We start from the raw sequence: 22584 nt of genomic DNA, 5'->3' as shown, positions 1-22584 counted from the left end.
AAATGGAAATTACCCAGTCTGAACAACAGAGAGAAAATAGACTAAAAACCAGAAATGAAGAGAGCCTAAGTGATATCTGGGACTATAACAAAAGACTTGCCATTCGCAGTATCTGTGTCTTGGATGGAGAGGAGAAAGAGATTGGGCTAAAGAAATAGTGGCTGATAGGGGCACCTGGGGGGCGCAGTCGGTTAAGCGTCCGACTTCAGCCAGGTCACGATCTCGCGGTCCGTGAGTTCGAGCCCCGCGTCAGGCTCTGGGCTGATGGCTCGGAGCCTGGAGCCTGTTTCCGATTCTGTGTCTCCCTCTCTCTCTGCCCCTCCCCCGTTCATGCTCTGTCTCTCTCTGTCCCAAAAATAAATAAAAAACGTTGAAAAAAAAATTTAAAAAAATAAAAAAAAAAGAAATAGTGGCTGATAAAATTCCCCAAATTTGACGAGAGAATAAATATACAATACAAAAAAATGATTAATACCAAAAAGAGTAAACCCAAGGAAATCCATGTGAAGATACATTATGATTAAACTTCTGAAAATTAAAGATAAAAAGGCTTGAAAGAAGACAAAGAAAAACAACACATAAGGGAAAGCAATTAGAATGATAGTGGAAAAGGCTTAAATTAATACTCTAAGCTGTCAGATTAATAAACTAGAAAAAGAAAAGCAAAATCAGCCAAAGGAAGAAATAATAACAGAAATCATTAACATTGAAAAAAAGGAATATCAATGAAACACAGAGCTGATTCTTTGAATAGATCAATAAAATTGAGAAACTTACAGCAAAACTGACAAAAAATAGAGAAGACACAAATTACCAGTATCAGGAACAAAACAGGAGCTATCTCTACAGACTTAGCAGACACCAAAAAAGATAATAAGGGAATACTACAAGCAACCCTGTACCCATAAAGTTGACAGCTTGGACAGAATGGGACCACTCTCTGGGAAGACACAAATGACCACAACTCACCTAATGTGATTTAATTTGTAATTTTGAAACACCCCAAAAAGAGATCTCCAGGCCCATATGGTTTTACTAGGGAGTTCTAGGAATTAACATCAGTTCTATACAGTTTCTTCCAGAAGATAGTTCATTTTATGGGGCTAGTATTCCCCTGATACCAAAATAAGACAAAAAAAAAAAAAAAAAGGAAACAACAGATCTAAAAAACAATGAGTATAATAAAGGATGTCAATAGAATAGAGGACAAAACCACATCATCATCTCAGTTTAAACCAAAGAAAAAGATCATGTGGGATTTATTCCTGGGCTACAGGGCTGGTTCAATATTTCCAAATCAATAAATGTGATATACCACATTAATAAAAGAAAGGATAAGAACCATATGATCCTCTCAGTAGATGCAGAAAAAGCATTTGACAAAATACAGCATCCATTCTGGATAAAAACCCTCAAGAAGGTAGGGATAGAAGGAATATATCTCAACATTCTAACGCCTATATATGAAAGACCCTCAGATAATACCCTCAGTAGGGAAGAACTGATAGCTTACCCCCTCAGGTCAGGAACACAACAAGGATGTCTGCTGTCACCACTGTTGTTTAACATAGTCCTGGAAGTCCTAGCCTCGGCAATCAGACAACAAAAAGAAAAGGCATACAAATCGGCAAGAAAGAAGTTAAACTTTCACTCTTGACAGATGACATGATACTCTATGTGGAAAACCCAAAAGACTCCTAGAATTCAGACATGAATTCAGCAAAATTGCAGAATATAAAATCAACGTATGAAAATCAGTTGCATTTCTGTACACCAATAATGAAGCAGCAGAAAGAGAAACCAAGGAATCGATCCCATTTACAATTGCACCAAAAGCCATAGAATACCTAGGAATAAACCTAACCAAAGAGGTAAAAGATCTGCACACTAAAAACTATAGAAAGCTTGTATAAGAAATTAAAGAAGACACAAAGAAATGGGGAAACATCCCATGCTCATGGATTGGAAGAACAAATATTGTTAAATTGTCTATACTACCAAATGCAATCTACACATTCAATGCAATCCCTGTCACAGAAACACCAGCATTCTTCACGTAGCTAGAACAAACCTAAAATTTGTATGGAACCAAAAAGACACCAAATAGCCAAAGTTATGTTGAAAAAGAAAACGCAAACTGGAGGCATCACAATTCTGGACTTCAAATTGCATTACAAACCTGTAATCAAGACAGTATGGTACTGGCACAAAAACAGATGCATATAGGTCAGTGGAACAGAATAGAGAACCCAGAAATGGACCACAATGTATGGCCAATTAATCTTTGACAAAGCAGGAAAGAATATCCGGTGGAGTATCTTCAGCAAATGATGTTGGGAAAACTGGACAGCGACCTGCAGAAGAATGAATCTGGACCACTTTCTTACACCATAGACAAAAATAAATTTAAAATGGATGAAAGACCTAAATGTGAGACAGGAAACCATCAAAATCCTACAGGAGAAAACAAGGCAACAACCTCTTTGACTTTGGCTGCAGCAACTTCTACTAGACCTGTCTCTGGAGGCAAGGGAAAATGAACTACTGGGGCCTCATCAAGATAAAAAGCTTCTGGAGGCACCTGGGTGGCTCATTCAGTTAAACATCCGACTCTTGGTTTCTGCTCAGGTCATGATCTCACAGTTGTGAGATCAAGCCTTACATGGGATCCTGTGCTGACAACACTGAGCCTGCTTGGGATTCTCTCTCTTTCTCTCTGCCTCTCCTCCATATGTGTACAAACTCTCTCTCTCTCTCTCTCTCTCTTCAAATAAATTTTTAAAAAGTTAAAAAAGCTTCTGCACAGTGAAGGAAACCAACAAAACTAAAAGGCAACTGACGGAATGGAAGAAGATATTAGCAAGAATATGGGAGAAGATATTAGACACACCAGATACAGGGTTAGTATCAAAAATCTATAAAGAACTTACCAAACTCAACACCCAAAAAACAAATAATCCCGTCAAGAAATGAACCAAAGACACGAATGAACACTTTTCCAAAGAAGACGTCCAGATGGCTAACAAACACATGAAAAGATGCTCAAGATCACTCATCATCAGGGAAACACAAATCAAAACCCCAATGAGATGCCACTTCACACCTGTGAGAATGGCTAAAATTAACTCAGGAAATAACAGATGTTGGTGAGGATGCAGAGAAAGGGGAACACTTTTGTGCTGTTGGTGGGAATGCAAATTGGTGCAGCCACTCTGGAAAACAGTATGGAGGTTCCTCAAAAAATGTGAAGTAGAACTGCCCCTTAGGGTAGCAATTGCACTACTAGGCATTTATCTAAAGGATACAGAAATGCTGATTTGAAGGGGCACCTGCACCCCAGTGTTTATAGCAGTGCTATCAACAATTAGCCAAAGTATGGAAAGAACCCAATGTTTATCGACTGAAGAACGGATAAAGAAGATAAAAAAGAGTGAAATCTTGCCATTTGCAGCAATGTGGATGGAACTAGAGTGTATTATGCCAAGCAAAATAAGTCAGTCAAAGAAAGACAAATATGATTTCATTTGTGTGGAATTTAGGAAATAAAACAGGTAAACAGAAGTGAAGGGAAGGAAAAATAAAAACAGAGGAGCGCCTGGGTGGCTCAGTCGGTTGAGCGTCCGACTCTTGATTTCCACTCGGGTTATAATCTCATGGCTTGTGAGTTCAAGCCCTTCATTGGGAATCCCTGCTTGGGATTCTCTCCTTCTCCCTCTTGCTGCCCGTCCCCTGCTTGTGCATGCGCTCTCACTCCCTCAATCTCTCAAAAGAAATAAACTTAAAAAAAAAAACAAAAAAAACAGAAGGAGGCAAACCTTTAGAGACTCTTAAAAACAAACTGAGGGTTGCTAGAGGGTGGGTGGGGGGGCTGGGCTAAATGGGTGATGGGCATTAAGGAGGACACTTGTTTGGATGAGTACTGGGTGTCGTATGTAAGTGATGAATCACTAAATTCTACTCCTGAAACCAATACTACACAGTATGTTGACTAACTTGAATTTAAACAAATTTTAAAAATGTTTTTGATAAAATCTAGTGTGCTTTGATGCTAAACAAACAAAACAAACCTCAAGAGGCTAGAAGTAGAAAGGAAGTTCCTCAATCTGATAAAGGACATTTATGAAGAACCCACAGTTTGACATAATATTTAATGGTGAAAGACTAAATGCTTTCCCCCTTAGATCAGAAACAAGATAAGGAAACAGAAACAAGATATTATTCACTCTTACCAATTCTATTCAGCATTGCACTAGGGGTTCTAACTATGGAAATTAGGCAAGAAAATGAAGTAAGAGACATCCAGATTGGAAAGAAAAGTAAAACTATGTCTGTTTAGAGACCACATGATCTTATACATGGAATATCCTACATAAAATTTTAGAATCCACTAAAAAACAATTACAACTAGTAGGTTCAGCAAGCTTGCAGAGTAAGAGATCAAAATATAAGCATCAATACTATATACTACCAGTGAAGTATCCAAAATTAAACTCGTCATTGCATTTACAGTAGCATAAAAAATAATTAGGAATAATATTAACAAATGAAATGTAAAATTTATACTCTGAAAACTATAAGACTTTGTTGAAGGATATGCTAGGTCAATGGGAAGACCTCCCATTTTTGTGGGTAGGCACTTAATGTTATGATGGCAGTCCTCCCCAAATTATTTTATAGATGCAGTGTAATCCATGTCAAAATCCGAGCATTGGTTTTTAGAAAGTGACAAGTTAATCCTAAAACTCGTATGGAAATATAACGGATCCAAACTATTCAAAACAGGTTGAAAAATGAAGAGCCAAGTTGGAGGGCTTATACTACAAAGCTACCCCAATCAAGCGTGGTAGTACTTTATGCTAGTTAGCATAAAGATAGACATAGAAATCAGGATAGAATTGAGAGTCCAGAAATAAGCTCTTGTATTTATAATTAACAAAAGTGCCAGGACAATTTGATGGGGGAAAAGATAGTCTTTTCAACGAATGGTGCTGGGACAATTGAATATCCTCATGGGAGAGAATGAAGTTGTGCCTCTCTCACACCATACACAAAAATTACTTTAAAATAGATCATAGACCTAACTATAAGAGCTAGAACTGTTAGGAAAAAACAAGTAATTATTACTGATCTTGTGTTAGGCAGTGACTTCTTAGATACGACACCAAAAGCACACCAAAAGGAAAAAAAAAATAGGTAAATTGGACTTCATCACAATTAAAACTTTTGTTCTTCAATGGACACCATCAAGAAAGTGAAAGCCCACTGAATGGGAGAAAATTTTTGCAAACCATGTATCCAAGAAGGGACTTACTTCTCCAATATAAAAAGAACTCTTCTAACTCAATAATAAAAAGGCCAATAACCCAATTAAAAACATACAAAGGATCTGAGTAGACATTTCTTCAAACGAGGTATGCAAATGCCCAGTAAGCACTTGAAAAGATGTGTTAACTTCTATACTTAGGAAAAAGCAATTCAAAACCTCAACCAGGTACCAATTCATACCCACTTGTATGACTGTAATCAAAAGACAGATAATAGCACATGTTGGTGAGGATGTGGAGAAATGGAAATCTTGCATGCTGGTGGCAGGAATGTAAAATGCTACAGCCGCTTTGGAAAACAGTTTGGAAGTTCCTGCAAAGGTTCTTCAGCAAAAGTTCCTCATACTTAACCCAGCAGTTTCTCTTCTTAGGTGATTAGAGCATACATTCACACAGTAACTTCACACAAATGTTCATAGAAGCAGCATTTATAATATCCAAAAAGTAGAAACAACCCAATGTCCACAACTGTTAAATGGATAAAGAATATATAGTCTATCCATATAATGGAATATTATTTGGCCACAAAAAGAAATGAAGGACCAATACATGCTACAATAAACACGAACCCTGAAAACATGATAAATAAAGGAGGCAGTCACAAAAGACTGTATATCTATGATTCCATTTATATGAAAGGTACAGATTAGACAAATCTATGGAGACATGTAGTAATTCAGTTTTACCATTTACCGTACACACTGTTCTTCAGTGGTCATTTTTACCCTCTCCTTTCATGTCCATGGACAGTGCAGTCATATAGCTTCAGCTGCAGAGCTTTGTGTTTCTCCAGTGTTTCTTTTTGATTTGTCGGCATGCATTGAAAAAAAAGAAAGAGTTGGGGCGCCTGGGTGGCTCAGCCGGTTGAGCATCCGACTTCGGCTCAGGTCATGATCTCACGGCTGGTGAGTTCGAGCCCTGCATCGGGCTCTGTGCTGACAGCTCAGAGCCTGGAGCCTGCTTCGGATTCTGTGTCCCCCTCTCTGCCCCTCCCCCGCTCGTGCTCTGTCTCTCTTTCTCTCAAAAATAAATAAACATTCAAAAAAATTTTTTTAATTAAAAAAAAAGTTAAATTTGGTCCAGAAGGCAGTCATGCCTTGCTAGTCCCATTTCCTAGCCATGGTTGTCAACCTGACTTATGGACAGATTTCTAGTATAGCTGTCCACCATCTAGTAGACTTTGATGGTATGTTAGCTTTGACTAAAGACAACTTTATACAAGACTAAAGACAATGTTTATACTTAAAAAAATCCAAGCTTTCTATACCATGTTTCTAAATAATACTTTTTTGTTTCTTTGATACAGGAAAGCTATGGCAGAAAAATACATCATGACAGCTGCAAAACTCATTGCTCCTGTAATTGAAACATCTTTTGCTGTAGGTTATGATTGGTAAGAGAGAAGAAATTCAGTATAACTGGATGCTATGTTGTTTTTATAATACATACTTTTATTGATTTTAAAATTTTATTAGAAGGGTGAGTAATTATGAATGTTTATTTCTACTTATCAGGCAAATAATATTATATGACAAAATCTATATAGGGCATTCTAAAAGCAAAAGTTTTCCTTATTGCGCATGTCATTTCTTAAGTAAAACTTTCTATCCTGAGGAATAGCTCTCACATGTAAAGGGGTTGTCTCCTGGTGTAACCTGTTTTGTAAATAGAAGTGAAGAGTTGGAAAAGTCTTAGATCATTTGCTGAATGAGTAGTGAATCTTCCACCCAGTACAAGAATCCCTTTGTAGCATCCCATATAGGTAGCCATTTAATCTCTGCTTGGAGTCTTCTGGTATTCAACTCATTTGTTTCATTTCTGGACATCTTTAAGGGGTAGAACATCTTTCTTTTGAACCCAAAGTTACCCCTCATGGAACTTTTTTCTGTGTTCTTTCAAGCAATCATGGACTCAGTCTGTGACCTCTTCTATATTGTGTCTTAGAGAATTTTAAAAATTCAAGATACATGTACCTAGTTACAGAGTCAAGTACAGAAGTATTACTGTCTTAGCTTGCTTGCTTTCTGTTTTATTTTAATTGTGATATAATTTACATGTAACATTACATCAGTTTCAGGTATATAACATAATGATTTGAAATTTGTGTGTATTGCAAAATGATCACAATAAGTCTGGTTAACATTTGTCACTGTACATAATTACGATTTTTTTTCTTACGATGAGAACTTTTGAGATCTATCTTAGTAGTAACTTTCAAACATGCAGTACTGTATTATTAACCATGATCACTATGCTATGTGTTATATCCCATGTCTTACTTTATCTTATAAACTAGAGATTTGTACCTGTTGAGCCCCTTCATCCATTTCACCCTCTTCCTACTTCCACCCTGGCAACCACCAGACTGTTCTCTGTATCTGTGAGCTTGGGTTTTGTTTTTTAGTTTTCTAATTACTTTTCATGTTTTTCCTTCCTAGATGTAACTTATGCTTTCTGCATATTTTTATCATCTCTTAGATGTTTACCCATTCTGTTTCTTACTTGGAGTCCATTTGATTCCTCGGAATACATTGTCTTCCTGGTTTAATTTGTACTGGAGGCTTCACAGGTGATCCATGATGTTTTGTTTTTATTGGTATTTCCAGTTGCCTGGCTCTCTTTTTTTGCATTGTTTGTTTCTGTTGAGGACTTGGGTTTTTCTTGGGAGTTCTCCCTTACAGAATCTCTCTCTCTCTGCTCCATTTTCTGTATGATGGTTACTGTCCTGGCCTGGTGTTAAATGTCATCTTGGGGATTACGGTCATTTCTCTCTGCTTTTTCTGCATCTATTGAAATGATTGCATGGTTTTTATCCTTTCTCTTTTTGATGTGATGTATCATGTTGATTGATTTGCAAATATTGAACCATCCTTGCAACCCAGGAATACATTCCACTTGAACATGATGAATGATTTTTTTTTTTAATGTTTATTTATTTTTGAGAGAGAGAGAAAGGGAGGCACAGAATCTGAAGCAGGCTTCAGGCTCCAGGCTCCGAGCTGTGGGCACAGAGCCCATTGTGGGTCTTGAACCCACGAACTTCAAGATCATGACCTGAACTGAAGTCAGACGCTTAACTGAGCCACCCAGGCATCCTAAATGATTTTTTACTGTGTTGTTGGATTGGGTTTGCTAATATCTTGCTGAAGATTTTTGCATCTATATTCATCAGAGGTATCGGCCTGTACTTCTCTTTTTTTGTGATGTCTTTATCTGGTTTTGATATCAGGGTAATGCAGACCTCATAGAACAAATTTGGAAATTTTCCTTCATCTTCTATTTTTTGGAATAGATGTTGGTGATAAGGATAGATATTAACTCTTCTTTAAATGTTTGGTAGAATTCACCCGTGAAGCCATCTGGTCCAGAACCTTTGTTTGTTGGGAGTTTTTTGATTACTGATTCAGTTTTGTTTGCTGGTAATTGGGCTGTTCAAATTTTGTTTCTTCCTGATTCGGTTTTGGGAGGTGCAGGTTTCTATGAATTTATCCATTTCTTTTAGGTTGTCCAACTTGTTGGCATATGATTTTTCATAATATTCTCTTAATCCTTTGTAGTTCTATGGTATTGGGTTGTTATTTCTCCTTTATCATTTCTGAATTTGTTTGAGTACTCTTTTTTTTTTTCCTCAGGAGTCTGGCTAAAGGTTTATCAGTTTTATTGATCTTTTCAAAGAACTAGCTCCTAGTTTCATTGAACTGTTCTATTGTTTGTGTGTGTGTGTATGTGCATTTTTTTGTTTTGTTTTTTTTAGTTTCTATTTCATTTATTTCTGCTCTAACCTTTATTATTTCCTTTCTTCTTCTGGTTTTGGGTGTTGTTTGTTGTTATTTTTTTGGCTCCTTTAGGTGTAAGGTTAGGTTGCTTATTTGAGATTTTTCTTCAGGTAGGTCTGTATTCCTATAAACTTCCCTTTATAAACTTCTGTTGCTTCATCCCAAAAATTTTGGATCATTTTGTTTTCATTTTTATTTATCTCCCTGTAGTTTTTGATTTCCTCTTTGATTTCTTGTTTGACCTATTCACTGTTTAGTAGCATGTTATTTAACCTGCATGTATTTGTGTTCTTTCCAGATTTTTTTTCTTGTGGTTGATTTCTAATTTCATAGCACTGTGGTCAGAAAAGATGCATGGAATGACTTTGATCTTTTTGCATTTGTGGAGACCTGTTTTATGGCGTAAGATGTGATCTGTTGCAGAATATGTTCCAGGTCACTTGAAAAGAATGTGTGTTCTGCTGTTATAGGATGAATATATCTGTTAAGTCCATCTGGTCCAGTGTGTCATTCAAAGCCATTGTTTCCTTGTTGATTTTCTGTTTAGATGATCTGTCTGTTGATGTAATTACTATCAATTATTTCTTTTTTATGTTTGTTATTAACTGTTTTATGTATTCGGGTACTTCTACATTGGGTGCCTAAATATTTACAATTGTTATATCTTTTTTTTTTTAATTTTTGTTTTAATGTTTATTTATTTTTGAGACAGAGAGAGACAGAACATGAACGAAGGAGGGTCAGAGAGAGAGGGAGACACAGAATCTGAAGCAGGCCCCAGGCTCTGATCTGTCAGCACAGAGCCTGACACGGGGCTCAAACTCACGGACCATGAGATCATGACCTGAGCCGAAGTCAGTTGCTTAACCGACTGAGCCACCCAGGAGCCCCTACAATTGTTATATCTTCTTATTGGATTGTCCCCTTATTGATTATTTAGTGTACTTGTTTGTGTTTTGTTTCAATCTTTGTTTTAAAATCTGTTTTGTCCGATATAAATAGTATTGCTATCCGGGCTTTCTTTTCACATCTATTTGAGTGATAAATGCTTCTTCTCTATCTCTTCACTTCTTTTTTTTTTTTCTTTTCAGGTTTTGAAACTTTTTATTTGCGTATTTAAAAAATTGTGCATTCCAGTAATTAAAATCATTTGAGCAAAAAAAATGGCACTCTGATTAAACTACATTTTACAGCCTGCAGGATTCCTTGGACCACCTTGATTTATGCCCTAGATTTCACTGTTGTTTTACACAGCTTCTTCCTTACCAGAATGCAAACTCTTTTCCTTCCCTGCTAGCCAGATAGATGGGAGAGGCAGGCATGGCCTTCATTGTCGGTAGTTCTCTTCTTTGATGTGGAAAGGGCAACACAGTCATTTAAACTTGATCCGACCTCTTTGTATTTTACAAAGTTAAACAGCTAAAAGAAGTAAAATAAGAAGTCAGTGCTTGTGGAATGCACAGTGCATATTGGTGGTGCATGCCTCATGATTCACCTGCTAGCGTCTCCTGTTTAGCTGTTTCTTTTGAAGGCTGTGGAGTTTTCTCTTGCATTTATCTTCTTCAATTTTGACTTATTGAATTTCTCAATCTCAGTCATACTGGGTTTGTCAGACATGGTTGCAGAGAGGCTGAGCAAGGTGCACGAACGAGCAAAGTCCAGTCTCCACAGTGGCTGCCACTGAGTGTGCATCCCTTCACTTTCAATCCACATGTGTCTTTAGGTCTGAAATGAGGCTCTTTCTAGGCAGTGTAGGTCTGGGATCCGTGTAATGTCCAGGTAGGTCTTGTTTTCTCATTCACTCCATCACACTTTGTCTTTTGATTGGAGTGTTTAGCCTGTTTACATTCAAAGTCATTATTGATACATATGTATTTATTGCCATTTTGTTACATGTTTTATGGTTGTTTTTACAGTTTTTCTCCATTCCTTTCTTCTCTTGCTCTCTTCTTTCATGATTACTTGGCTTTCTTTAGTCATATACTTGGACTTCTTCTCTTTATTTTCTGTATATCTGTTAGTAGTTTTGACTTGTGGTTACCATTAGGTATGTATATAACTTCTTGTTCATATGGCAGTCTGTATTAAGTTGATGGTCACTTAAATTTGAGCCCATTCTTTTTTTTTTAAGTTTATTTATTTATTTTGAGAAGGGGAGAGAGAAAGAGAGTGCAAGCCAAGGAGGGGCAGAGAACGAGGGAGAGAGAGAGATCCCAAGCAGGCTCCATGCTGTCAGTGCAGAGTCTGATGTGGGGCTTAATCTCATGAATTGTGAGATCATGACCTAAGCTAAGATCAAGAGTTGGATGCTTAACCGACTGAGCCATCCAGGCTCAGAACCCATTCTTTACTCTTCTCCTCTCTACATTTTAGGTATATGGTGGCATACTTTATGTCCCTTTATTTTGTGAATCCCTTGAGTGATATTTACAGAGAACTTGTTTTTATTGCTTTTTTGATTCCTACTTTTCTTATTCTTGCTTATGGTCTTTTCACTCAAAGAGTCCCCTTTAACATTTCTGGGAAACTCTTTATCTCTCCTTCTATTGTGAATGATAGCCTTCCTAGGTCTAGTGTTCTTGTGTGCACATTTTTTCCTTTGAGCACTTTGGATATATCATGCTACTTCCTTCTGGCCTGCTAAGTTTCTGTTGAAAAATCTGCTGACAGCCTTATGGGCTTTCCCTTGTAGGTGACTGACTTCTTTTCTCTTGCTGCTTTTAAATTTTTTCCTTTCTCACTACTTTTTGCCATTTTAATTACTATGTGTCTTGGCGTGGAACTTCTTTGGTTATATTTTGTTGGGGGATCTGGATTTCTGTTTCCTTCTCCAGATTCGGGAAGTTTTCAACTATTTCTTCAAATACATTTTCTGTCCCCTTTTCTTTCTCTTGTCTTTCTGGGATCCCTGTCATGTCATGTTATTACATTTGATGGTATCACTGAATTGCCTAAGTCTGTTCTTCTTTTGCAAAAATTTTTTTCCTCATCTGCTCAGCTTGATTACTTTCACTTACTCCATCCTGTAGGGGCAGTGATTGGTTCTTCTGCCTCGTCTAGCCTACTATTTATACTATCTAATGTATTTTTAATTTCATTTATTGTATTCTTCATTTCTGATTGATTCTTTTATATCTCATCATTAGGGGTCTCACTTATGTCCTCCACTTCTGTCAAGTCCAGTGAGTATCTTTATGATCATTACTTTAAATTCTCTATCAGGCATATTATTTACCTCTGTTTCACTTAGGTCTCTTGCTGTGATATTCTCCTGTTCTTTTGTTTGGGACATACTCCTCTGTCTCCTCAGTTTGTCTCTCTGTGTCTGTTTCAGTGTGTTAGAAAAGTCAGGCTGTCCCCTGTTCTTTAGAGCATTGGCCTTATTTTTTTTATGTTTATTTATTTATTTTGAGAGAAAGAGAGAGAGCAGGGGAAAGGAAGAGAGAGCGAGGGAAAGAGAGAATCTCAAGCAGGCTCCGCACTGTCGGCACAGAGCCTGATGCAGGGATCAGTCTCACAAACTGTGAGATCATGACCTAAGCCAAAATCAAGAGTCAGATACTGAACCTATTGAGCCACCCAGGCACCCCTAGAGTACTGGTCTCGTAAAGAAGTGGTCTCGTAAGCCGTGCCGTGCAGTGTTCCCTGTTTACGACACCCTGGTGCTTCAGAGAATGTCTCCTGTGTGTGATTCGTGTGCCCTGCTGTGTGGCTGAGCCACTTTCTCCTTCGGTCCAGTCATCTGCAGTGGCTCCCTTTGCCTTGGTGGTGTGGTGGGCCAGTCTGGAGAGGCCTTGGGCTCCAGTTGAGGCAGAACAAGCATTTGCCAGAGATGCAGTAGCACCAAACTGCAGGACGCTTTCCCTGTGTTGTCCCCTGAGAAGCTTTCATCGGTTCGCAGGGCCTGCAGTTGGACCAGTTGTCTGCCGCCAGCCCACGGCTGGGGCCTCCATCTCACTGGTGTGTGTGTGTGGTTATTTTTCTCAGTCTCCGGGGCAGAAGTCACCTTGGAGTGGTGCTGGCCACTGTAGGGGCTGCTTGCACACTACCAGGCCTGTGGCACCATCCTGTATGGGCTCTGGCCAAGAGTTGTACTGGAGAGGGCGGATCTGCTGAAGCACAGCGGAGGGCAGAGGGCCTGGCATGCGGGCAAGCTTTGGGTGCCATGGGTCATCTGGGGGAGGGGCCCCGCAGCATCCAGACTAAGGCGGGCTGTCGAAAGGGGTACACTGGCAGAAGCACAATGTGCAGGGATAGAGGCAGCGGTGTGAGCAAGTCCCGTGGGTGGATGTGCGTTTATGTTGGGCCGGTGGAGGGAAATGGTGCTGCCAGTTCCTTTATTCCCGGAGGAGGGTTGACCCGGTGCTGGGATGGTCTGGAGGCTTGAGGCTAGTAGCTAGCCTGGTGCTGAGGTGGCTTGAAAGCTTGAGGGCCCAGTAGTCATCCTGTGTCTAGGCCTAGTCATACTATCTCTGGCTTTACAGGTGCTGATTGGAAGCATTGGGCCAAAGTTGCTGCCTGGGAGCTGGCGGATGCTGGGATGTGCCAGGAGCCTGGGTTCGTGGGAGCTGGCTGGGGAGCTGGCTGGGAACCTGGGGCCGTGGAGGTTGCCTGGAACCACTGGGGCCTACTGGTGCCCATTGGGCCAGGGCCTTAGGTTTGCAGGAGCCACTTGTAGCCACTAGAGCCGATAGGCACTGGGGCAAGCGGGCCACCTGGTTTCACAGGCACTACCAAGGAGCCACCTAAGGATGTAGAATCCCATAGGCACCAGGGTGGGCAGTGGCCTGGATTCACAGGAGACTGCCAGAGCCATTAAGGGCAATGAGAGTCACTCTGGTGCTGGGGCAGGCTGGACTGGAGGCTGTGGTGAAGTCAGACACTTACTTTACTCAACTTCTCTCACAGAAAGCCTCCCTTTCTCCATGCTGAGCTGTCTGGGCTCAAAGGAGAGGCAAAGAGGGTGTGTGATTCTATCTATCCTATCTTTTCATATAGCTCACCTCCACCCAGGTGGTGTAATCCCTCACCTAGAATCCTTAGCTCTTGTGGAAGTATCTTCATGCATGGATAGGTCTTAAAATTGATATTTCTGGGAGGATACAGGCACTAGAAATTCCTATACCACCATTTTGCTGACATTGATCCTCCAGTAGAAAACTAATAGAAGTGTTAGTTTTTGCCAACAAACATAGTGTTCATAATACACTTGTTATAACACATGGGTATTTTAAAGACTCTGTTTATAACCTAAAATGTATTAAGTCCTATTTCTTTATGTGTTAACTAGGTAGGCGTTCATTTCCCTACATAGAACTTGGCAGTTGAAAAAAAAAATTTACCAAAGCTCAGGTTACATGAAAGCCCATGTTTCTAGTAACTTTGAAGAAAGATGTAAAGCTTACATCATATTTTTCAGAAACTTTACTCTACATGTATATGTGGACATGGGTGCATATAGTGTACATTTTATGTGGCTATACACATACAGAACCCATGTGCATATCTGTCTCTCCACCTATCTGCTTATCTGTCTATATTTTTAAATGCAGGGCTGTGCTGTTTCGAGTCAACATCAGAGCCTTTGCCTGGGGTTACAAGATGTTTCATATGTAGGAAAACATTCCATAATGGTTCTTTGTGGGTGTCATACTTCCTCCGTGTCTGCTTTCCTCAAATGTCTTGTTCTTTGTAAAAAACTAAAGAAGAGGCTTCTTAAGATATAAATAACATCTGCTCAATGTCTGGATAATTTTTAGGACTTGAAATTAACATAAAGAAACATTTAAGCTATCGGATTTCTGTTCCATTTGAATAATATTTATATTATATCATCAAGACAGAACTCAGTATAGAGTCTTCTGTTTCACCTTAGACCTGGACCCGTTAAACCAATTCCTTGTATTTTATGTTAAATCATTCAGTAAAAGGGAACCAGTTTTGAAATTTAAAGACTATTATTTTTCTATTCATTCAGACCTAGCTTTTTGAGGCTGATTTACATTAAAGACTTTTTAAAATGATATTAATGTGGCTATTTAAAAAAAAGGCACCTGAGTGGCTCTTTCGGTTGAGCGTCTGACTCATGATTTCAGCTCAGGTCACTATCCCACGGTTGTGGGATTGAGCCCCGTGTCAGTCTCCAAACTGAGCATGGAATCTGCTTAAGACTCTCTCTCTCGATGAAGAGATTCCCAGACAAACAAAAATGAAAGGAGTGTGTGATCACTAAACCAGCCCTTCAAGAAATTTTAAGGGGGACTATTTGAGTGGAGAAAAAACAAAATGAAACAAAAAAGGGCAAAAGCAACAAAGACTAGAAAGGATCGGAGAACATCACCAGAAACTCCAACTCTATAGGCAACACTATGGCACTAAATTCATATTTTTCAGTAATCACCCTAAATGTAAATGGACTAAATGCTCCAATCAAAAGACATAGGGTATCAGAATGGATTAAAAAAAAAAGGGGCCATCTATATGCTGCCTACAAGAGACTCATTTTAGACACCTGGAAGATTGAAAGTAAGGGGATGGAGAACCATTTATCATGTTAATGGACATCAAAAGAGAGTTGGAGTAGCCATACTTCTATCAGACAAACTAGATTTTAATGTTTATTTATTTACGAGAGAGACAGAGAGCAAGTGGGGAAGGTCAGAGAGAGGGGGGGACAGAGGATCCAAAGTGGGCTCTGCACTGACAGCAGCGAGCCCAATGCAGGGCTCGAACCCAGAAACTGAGATCATGACCTGAGCCAAAGTTGGATGCTCAAATAACCGAGCCACCTCAGCGCCCCCAGACAAACTGGATTTTAAAACAACGACTGTAACAAGAGGTGAAGAAGGGCATTATATCATATAACTAAGGGGTCTATCCACCAGTAAGATCTAACAGTTGTAAATATCTATGCCCCCAACAAAGAAACACCCAAACATATAAGTCCATTAATCACAAACATAAACTCATTGATAATAATACCATAATAGTAGGGGACTTTAACACTCCACTTATAGCAATGGACAGATCACCTAAGCAGAAAACCAACAAGGAAACACTGGCTTTGAATGGCACACTGGACCAGATGGACTTAACAGTTTACATTCAGAATATTTCATCCCAAAGCATCAGAATACACATTCTTTTCAAGTGTACATGGAACATTCTCCAGAATAGATCACATGCTGTGGCACAAATCAGCCCTCAGCAAGTACAAAAAGATTGAGATCATCCCTTGCATATTTTCAGACTATAACACTATGAAACTTCTATAGAAATCAATCACAAGAAAAAAATTGGAAAGACCACGAATACTTTGAGATTAAAGAACATTTTACTAAAGAAAGAATGGGTTAACCAAGAAATTAAAGAGGAAATGAAAAAGTACATGGAAGCCAGTGAAAATGAAAACATGACAGCCCAAAACCTCTGGGATGTAGCAAAGGCAGTCATAAGAGGGAAGTATATAGCAATCCAGGCCTTCCTAAAGAAGGAAGAAATGTCTCAAATACACAACCTAATCTTAACACCCAAAGGAGGTGGAAAATGGAAAAATAACAGCAAATAAAGCCCCAAAACAGCAGTAGAAGGGAAATAATAAAGATTAGAGCAGAAACCAATGATATTAAAAAAAACAAAACAAAACAGCAGAACAGATCAATGAAAACAGGATCTGGATCTTTGAAAGAATTAACAAAATTGATAAACCCCTAGCCAGATTTATTAAAAAGAAAAAGGAAAGGACCAAAATAAATAAAATCATGAATGAAAGCAGAGACATCACAACCAACACTGTAGAAATACAAACAATAATAAGAGAATATTATGAACAATTATATACCAACAAATTGAGCAATCTGGAAGAAATGGAAAAATTCTTAGAAACATAAACTATCAAAACTGAATCAGGAAGAAATAGAAAATTTGAACAGAGCTATAACCAGTGAGGAAATTGAATTAGTAATCAAAAATCTCCTAACAAACAGGAGTCCAGGGCCAGATGGCTTTCCAGGGAATTCTACCAAACATTTAAAGAAGACTTAACACCTATTCTTTTGAAGCTGTTCCAAAGAATAGAAATGGAAGGAAAACATCCAAACTCATTCAAGGCCAGCATTACCTTGATTCCAAAACCAAAGTCCCCACTAAAGAGGAAAACCACAGACCAATCTCCGTGATGAACATGGATGCAAAAATTCTCAACAAGATACTAGCAAACCGAATGCAACAATACATTTAAAGAATTATTCATCATGATCAAGTGGGATTTATTCCTGGGCTGCAAGTCTTGTTCAATATCCACAAATCAATGTGATATATCACATTAATAAAAGAAAGGGTAAGAATCATATGATCCTCTTGATAGATGCAGAAAAAGCATTTAACAAAATACAGCATCTTTTCTTGATAGAAACCCTCAAGAAAGTAGTCATAGAAAGAACATACCTCAACATCCTAAAGGCCGTGTACAAAAGACCAACAGCTAATATCATCCTCAAGGGGAAAACTGAGAGCTTTCCCCCTAACATCAGGAACACAACAGGGATGTCCACTCTCACCACTGTTCAACACAGTGTTGGCAGTCCTAGCCTCAGCAATCAGACAAAAAGAAAGAAAAAGCATACAGATTAGCAAGGAAAAAGTCAAACTTTCACTCTTCACAGAGTGAAAACCCTGTTTTCCTTTTGGAAAACCCAAAAGACTCCACCAAAAAACTTCTAGAACTGATACATGAATCCAGCAAAGTCGCAGGATATAAAATCTATGTACAGATATCAGTTGCATTTCTATACACCAATAATGAAGAAAGAGAAATCAAGGAATCGATCTCATTTACAATTGTACCAAAACCCATAAAATACCTAGGAATAAGCATAACCAAAGAGGTAAAAGATCTGTATGCTGAAAACTATAGAAAGCTTATATAAGAAATTAAAGAAGACATAAAGAAATGGAAAGGCATTCCATGCTCATGGATTAGAAGAACAAATACTGTTAAAATGTTGATGCTACCCAAAGCAATCTACATATTCAATGCAATCCCTATCAAAATAATACCAGCATTCCTCAAGAGCTAGAACAAACCATCATAAAATTTGTATGGAACCAGAAAAGACCCTGAATAGCCAAAGTAATGATGAAAAAGAAAACCAAAGCTGGAGGCATCACAATGTTGGACTTCAAGTTGTGTTACAAACCTGTAATCATCAAGAAAGTATGGTACTGGCACAAAAACAGATGCAGAGATCAATGGAACAGAATAGAGAACCCAGAAATGGACCCACACATCTATAGCCAACTAATCTTTGACAAGCAGGGAAGACTATCCAATGGAAGAAACAGTCTCTTCAGCAAATGGTGTTGGGAAAACTGGACAGAGACCTGCAGAAGAATGAATCTGGACCACTTTCTTACACCATACACAAAAATAAACTCAAAATCGATAAAAGACAAATGTGAGACAGGAAACCATCATCCTACAGGAGAAAACAGGCAACAACCTCTTTGACCTTGGCTGCAGCAATTTCTAATTAGACATATCTCTGAAGTCAAGGGAAACAAAAACAAAAATGAACTACTGGGACCTCATCAAGATAAAAAGCTTCTGCATGGTGAAGGAAACCATCAACAAAACTAAAAGGCAACCAATGGAATGGGAGAAGATATTTGCAAATGATGTATCAGATAAAGGGTTAGTATCCAAAATCTATAAAGAATTTATCAAACTCAAAACCCAAAAAACAAATAATCCAGTGAAAAATGGACCAAAGACATGAATGAACACTTTTCCAAAGAACACATCCAGATGGCTAACAGGTACATGAAAAGATGCTCAACATCATTCATCATCAGGTAAATACAAATTAAAAAAAAAAAAAACTGCAATGAGATACCACCTCACACCTGTCAAAATGGCTAATATTAACAACTTGGGAAACAACAGATGTTAGCGAGGATGCGGAGAAAGGGGAACACTTTTGCACAGCTGGTGGGAATGCAAACTGGTGCAGCCATTCTGGAAAACAATATGAAGGTTCCTCAAAACAGTTAAAAATAGAGCTAGCTTATGACCCAGCAATTGCACATTGTAGTGTTTATCTAAAGGATACAAACATGCTGATTGGAAGGGGCATATAGACCCCAATGTTTATGGCAGTACTATCAATAATAGCCAACCTGTGGAGAGCCCAAATGTCCATCGACTGATGAATGGATACAGAAGTGATACACACACACACACACACACACACACCACCCCCACCCCCGCAATGGAATATTACTCAGCAATCAAAAAGAATGAAATCTTATTATTTGCAACAACATGGTTGGAAGTAGAGTGTATTATGCTAAGTTGAATAAGTTAGAGAAAGGTAATATATGATTTCACTCATGTGGAATTTAAGAAACAAAACAGATGAACATAGGGGTAGGGAAGGAAAAAATAAGTTAAAAACAGGCAAACCATAGGAGAGTCTTAAATTCAGAGAACAAACTGAGGGTTGCTGGAGGGGTGTTTGGTGGGCAGATGGGCTAAATGGGTGATGGGCACTAAGAAGGGCACTTGTGGTGAGCAGTGGGTGTTATATGTAAGTGATGAATCACTAAATTCTACTCCTGAAACCATTATTACACTATATGTTAACTAACTTGGATTTAAATAAAATTTTAAAAATTCTTTCTCCCTCTGTCCCTCTCCCACTTGAGGAATCTATATATATAATTTTTTTTTAATTTTTAAAAATTTAAATAAAAAAAGAAAAAGGAAAATTCAGTCTTGACATTATTTGGATTTTTCAATTATATATCATTCTGTCATTCTTACTATATTTTGTTAATTCATTTAATATAGGGTTAAAATTATTTTTAACCTTGTGGTGTAATATAAAGCACATAAAAATTGTACAAAATAATAACATCAGCTCAGTGATTTATCACACAGCAAACACCTATGTCATTACATAGCTTAGGTAAATAACATTTAAAGAAGAGAACATAGTCAGCACCTTAGAAGCTCTGCTGAGCCTATCCCAGACCCTGCCCCTCCCACTCTGAAGGGTGACAGGTGTCTCCAGAGAAATGGTAAATCACTTCCTAGCTTTTCTACATACTTTAACCACACAACCAAGCATTCCTAAACACTATAATTTAGTTTTGCATTCTTTTAAACATTATATAGGTGGACTCGTACCATGCCTGTTGTTTTGTGTCTGGTGTCTTTTACTCTATAGCAGTTGGCAATGTTGTTGCATGTAGCTCTGGTTTGTTCATTTTCATTGCTGTGTACTGGTATAACCATACAATGGAATATTATTCTCGACCATGAGAAACTGAGGTAAGTTTGTTATAGACCCTAGAGGAAGTACACAGCATACCTGGCAATGCCACCCAGGGAAGTCAAGACAGATACAGGCAGAGAGAGGCAGGACCTGGGGCACATGCCTTACTAGCATCTGTGGGTGGAGTGTTCTGGGGCTCATGGCATAAGGCCAGATGGGTCCATTCAAACCAAAGAGTAGGGGCGTCAGGAAGCTCCATGAGGGTCTGTGTAGGGGGTGCATAAGGGGAAGGCCTTGGGAGGTGGGGGAGACTGTTTAGCACAAGGACTTTTGGGGAAGTCCTATCAGGAACTTAGATTTGCTTGGTGCTCTACAGATTGCTGCCTGGGACACGTACTTGTGTTAGAGGCTAGTGTTAGTTTTTGGTCCCAACAGGCCACGTGGCCAAACAAGATGGACGCCAAGGTAGCAGTACGGCACAGTAGCTTAGCGAAGGTCTGGACAGTGTTTTTCAAATGATTTCTTTTAGTCTGCAGCTTGTCTGTCACTTCTCTTGACCTACTGGGGAAATAATTGGGATTTTATTGAAATCCAATGATCAGGCTGGAGAGAACTGACATCTTTAAGATGTTTACTTTTCAAATCTGTAAGTACAGTACATTCCTCTATTTACGTCTTTGTAATTTCTTTGAAATACTTTTTAGTTTTAAGTCTAGAGATCTGCATGTCTTTTGTTACATTTGTTCCTACACGTTTGATGTTTCTGATGGCATACAGCATAGTTTTAAAATTTTGTTTTCTACTTGTGCATTTCTTGTATGTAGATATACAGTTGAATTTTAGATAGTGATATTTATCCACTGACCTTATTAATAAATTTACTTTTTCAAATAGTCATCTCTAGATTCTTTTGGGTTATCTAAATACACATTTATTCTATCTGCAGATAATGACACTTTTCTTTCTTTCTAGTCAATCTTTATGCTTCTTTCTGTTTGTTTTCTTGCTTCATTACACTGGCTGTGATGTCCAGTTCATTGCTGAATAGAAGTGGTGATATAGTAGGCATTTTTGTTTTTTCCTGAATTCACAGGGTTAAAACTTTTCACAACCTGCCATTATGTATGATGTTTGCTATTGGATTCTTGTAAATACTCTATCAAATTAAGGAATTTTTACTTTTGTTTCTGGTCAGGCTAAGAATTTTTATCAATTCTTATCAATTTAACTCCACTTGATTGTGATGTATTATCCTTTTAAAATATCACTGGATTTGATTTGCTAATCAGTACCTAAGCATTTTCCCATCCATATTAATGAGAAGGATGAGGTTTGTATTTTTAAAAATAATGTCTCTGGGGGTACCTGGGTGGCTCAGTCAGTTACGCGTCCGACTTCAGCTCAGGTCATGATCTGTCTCACAACTCATAAGTTTGAGCCCTGCATCAGGCTCTGTGCTGATAGCATGGAGCCTGCTTCAGATTCTCTGTCTTGCTCTCCTTCTCTCTGCCTCTCCCCCACTCACTCTCTTTCTCAAAAATAAATAAAACATTTAAAAAAATAATGTCTTTGACTTTGTTAACAAGGGTAAGATGACTTTATATCACAAGTTTGGATGTGGTTCCCCCCCCCCCCCGGAAAAGTTTATGAGATTGGTATTATTTCTTTATTAAAAAAATAGAGGAATTTACTAGCAAAGCTGTCTGCATTCAAAGTTGTCTTTATAGGGAGGGTTTTATTAAACAGATTCTACTTTTTTAATAATTATAAGATTATTTTGACTTTCTTGTGTCACTTTGGATCAGGTGCATTTTTAAGGAATTTGTCATTTTATTCTTACTGATTTTTGTTTGGTTATTCTTTTAGCTATTGAGAGGGGTCTGTTAAAAGTTTTTTACTGCAGTTGTAGATTTCTACATTTCTTCTTTTAGATTATTAACTTTGCTTTATATTATTTTGAAATTATGTTATTGGTTGCATGAAGATTTAGAGGTATATCCCTGGTAGATTGATCAGTGTTGTTTTTTTTGTTTTCAGAGTCATTCATAACTTTATTATCAGAACTTCATTTTTTTTTTTGAGAGTTTTCCTAACGTGTTGAGCTTTGTGTCTTTTAAGTCCAAAGAGTTGTTTTGTTTTGTCTTTACTTCTCTTAGAAGATCTTGAATTGACTTTACATGATGAATACAGCTATTTGGGGCTCTGATG

General features: G+C 38.2%; 1 protein-coding gene and 1 pseudogene across 9 annotated transcripts in view; one reads left to right on the top strand and one right to left on the bottom strand.

The window, feature by feature from the left end:
• The window catches only part of IFT88 (intraflagellar transport 88), a 132958-nt gene that overhangs the window by 41921 nt on the left and 68453 nt on the right, over window positions 1-22584 (top strand). For all 9 annotated transcript variants that reach the window (XM_058690327.1, XM_058690316.1, XM_058690305.1 and 6 more), the window contains one exon: window positions 6631-6717. In XM_058690327.1, the coding sequence (XP_058546310.1) occupies window positions 6631-6717 (87 nt within the window). The remainder of the gene's footprint in view (window positions 1-6630; window positions 6718-22584) is intronic.
• Window positions 10585-10729, bottom strand: LOC131488479 (thymosin beta-4-like; annotated as a pseudogene).

This window comes from Neofelis nebulosa, chromosome 1 (assembly GCF_028018385.1).
Source record: "Neofelis nebulosa isolate mNeoNeb1 chromosome 1, mNeoNeb1.pri, whole genome shotgun sequence".
NCBI classification, from domain to species: Eukaryota; Metazoa; Chordata; class Mammalia; order Carnivora; family Felidae; genus Neofelis; species Neofelis nebulosa.
Note: the sequence above shows the minus strand (reverse complement) of the source record. Positions and strands in the feature narration are given on the sequence as shown.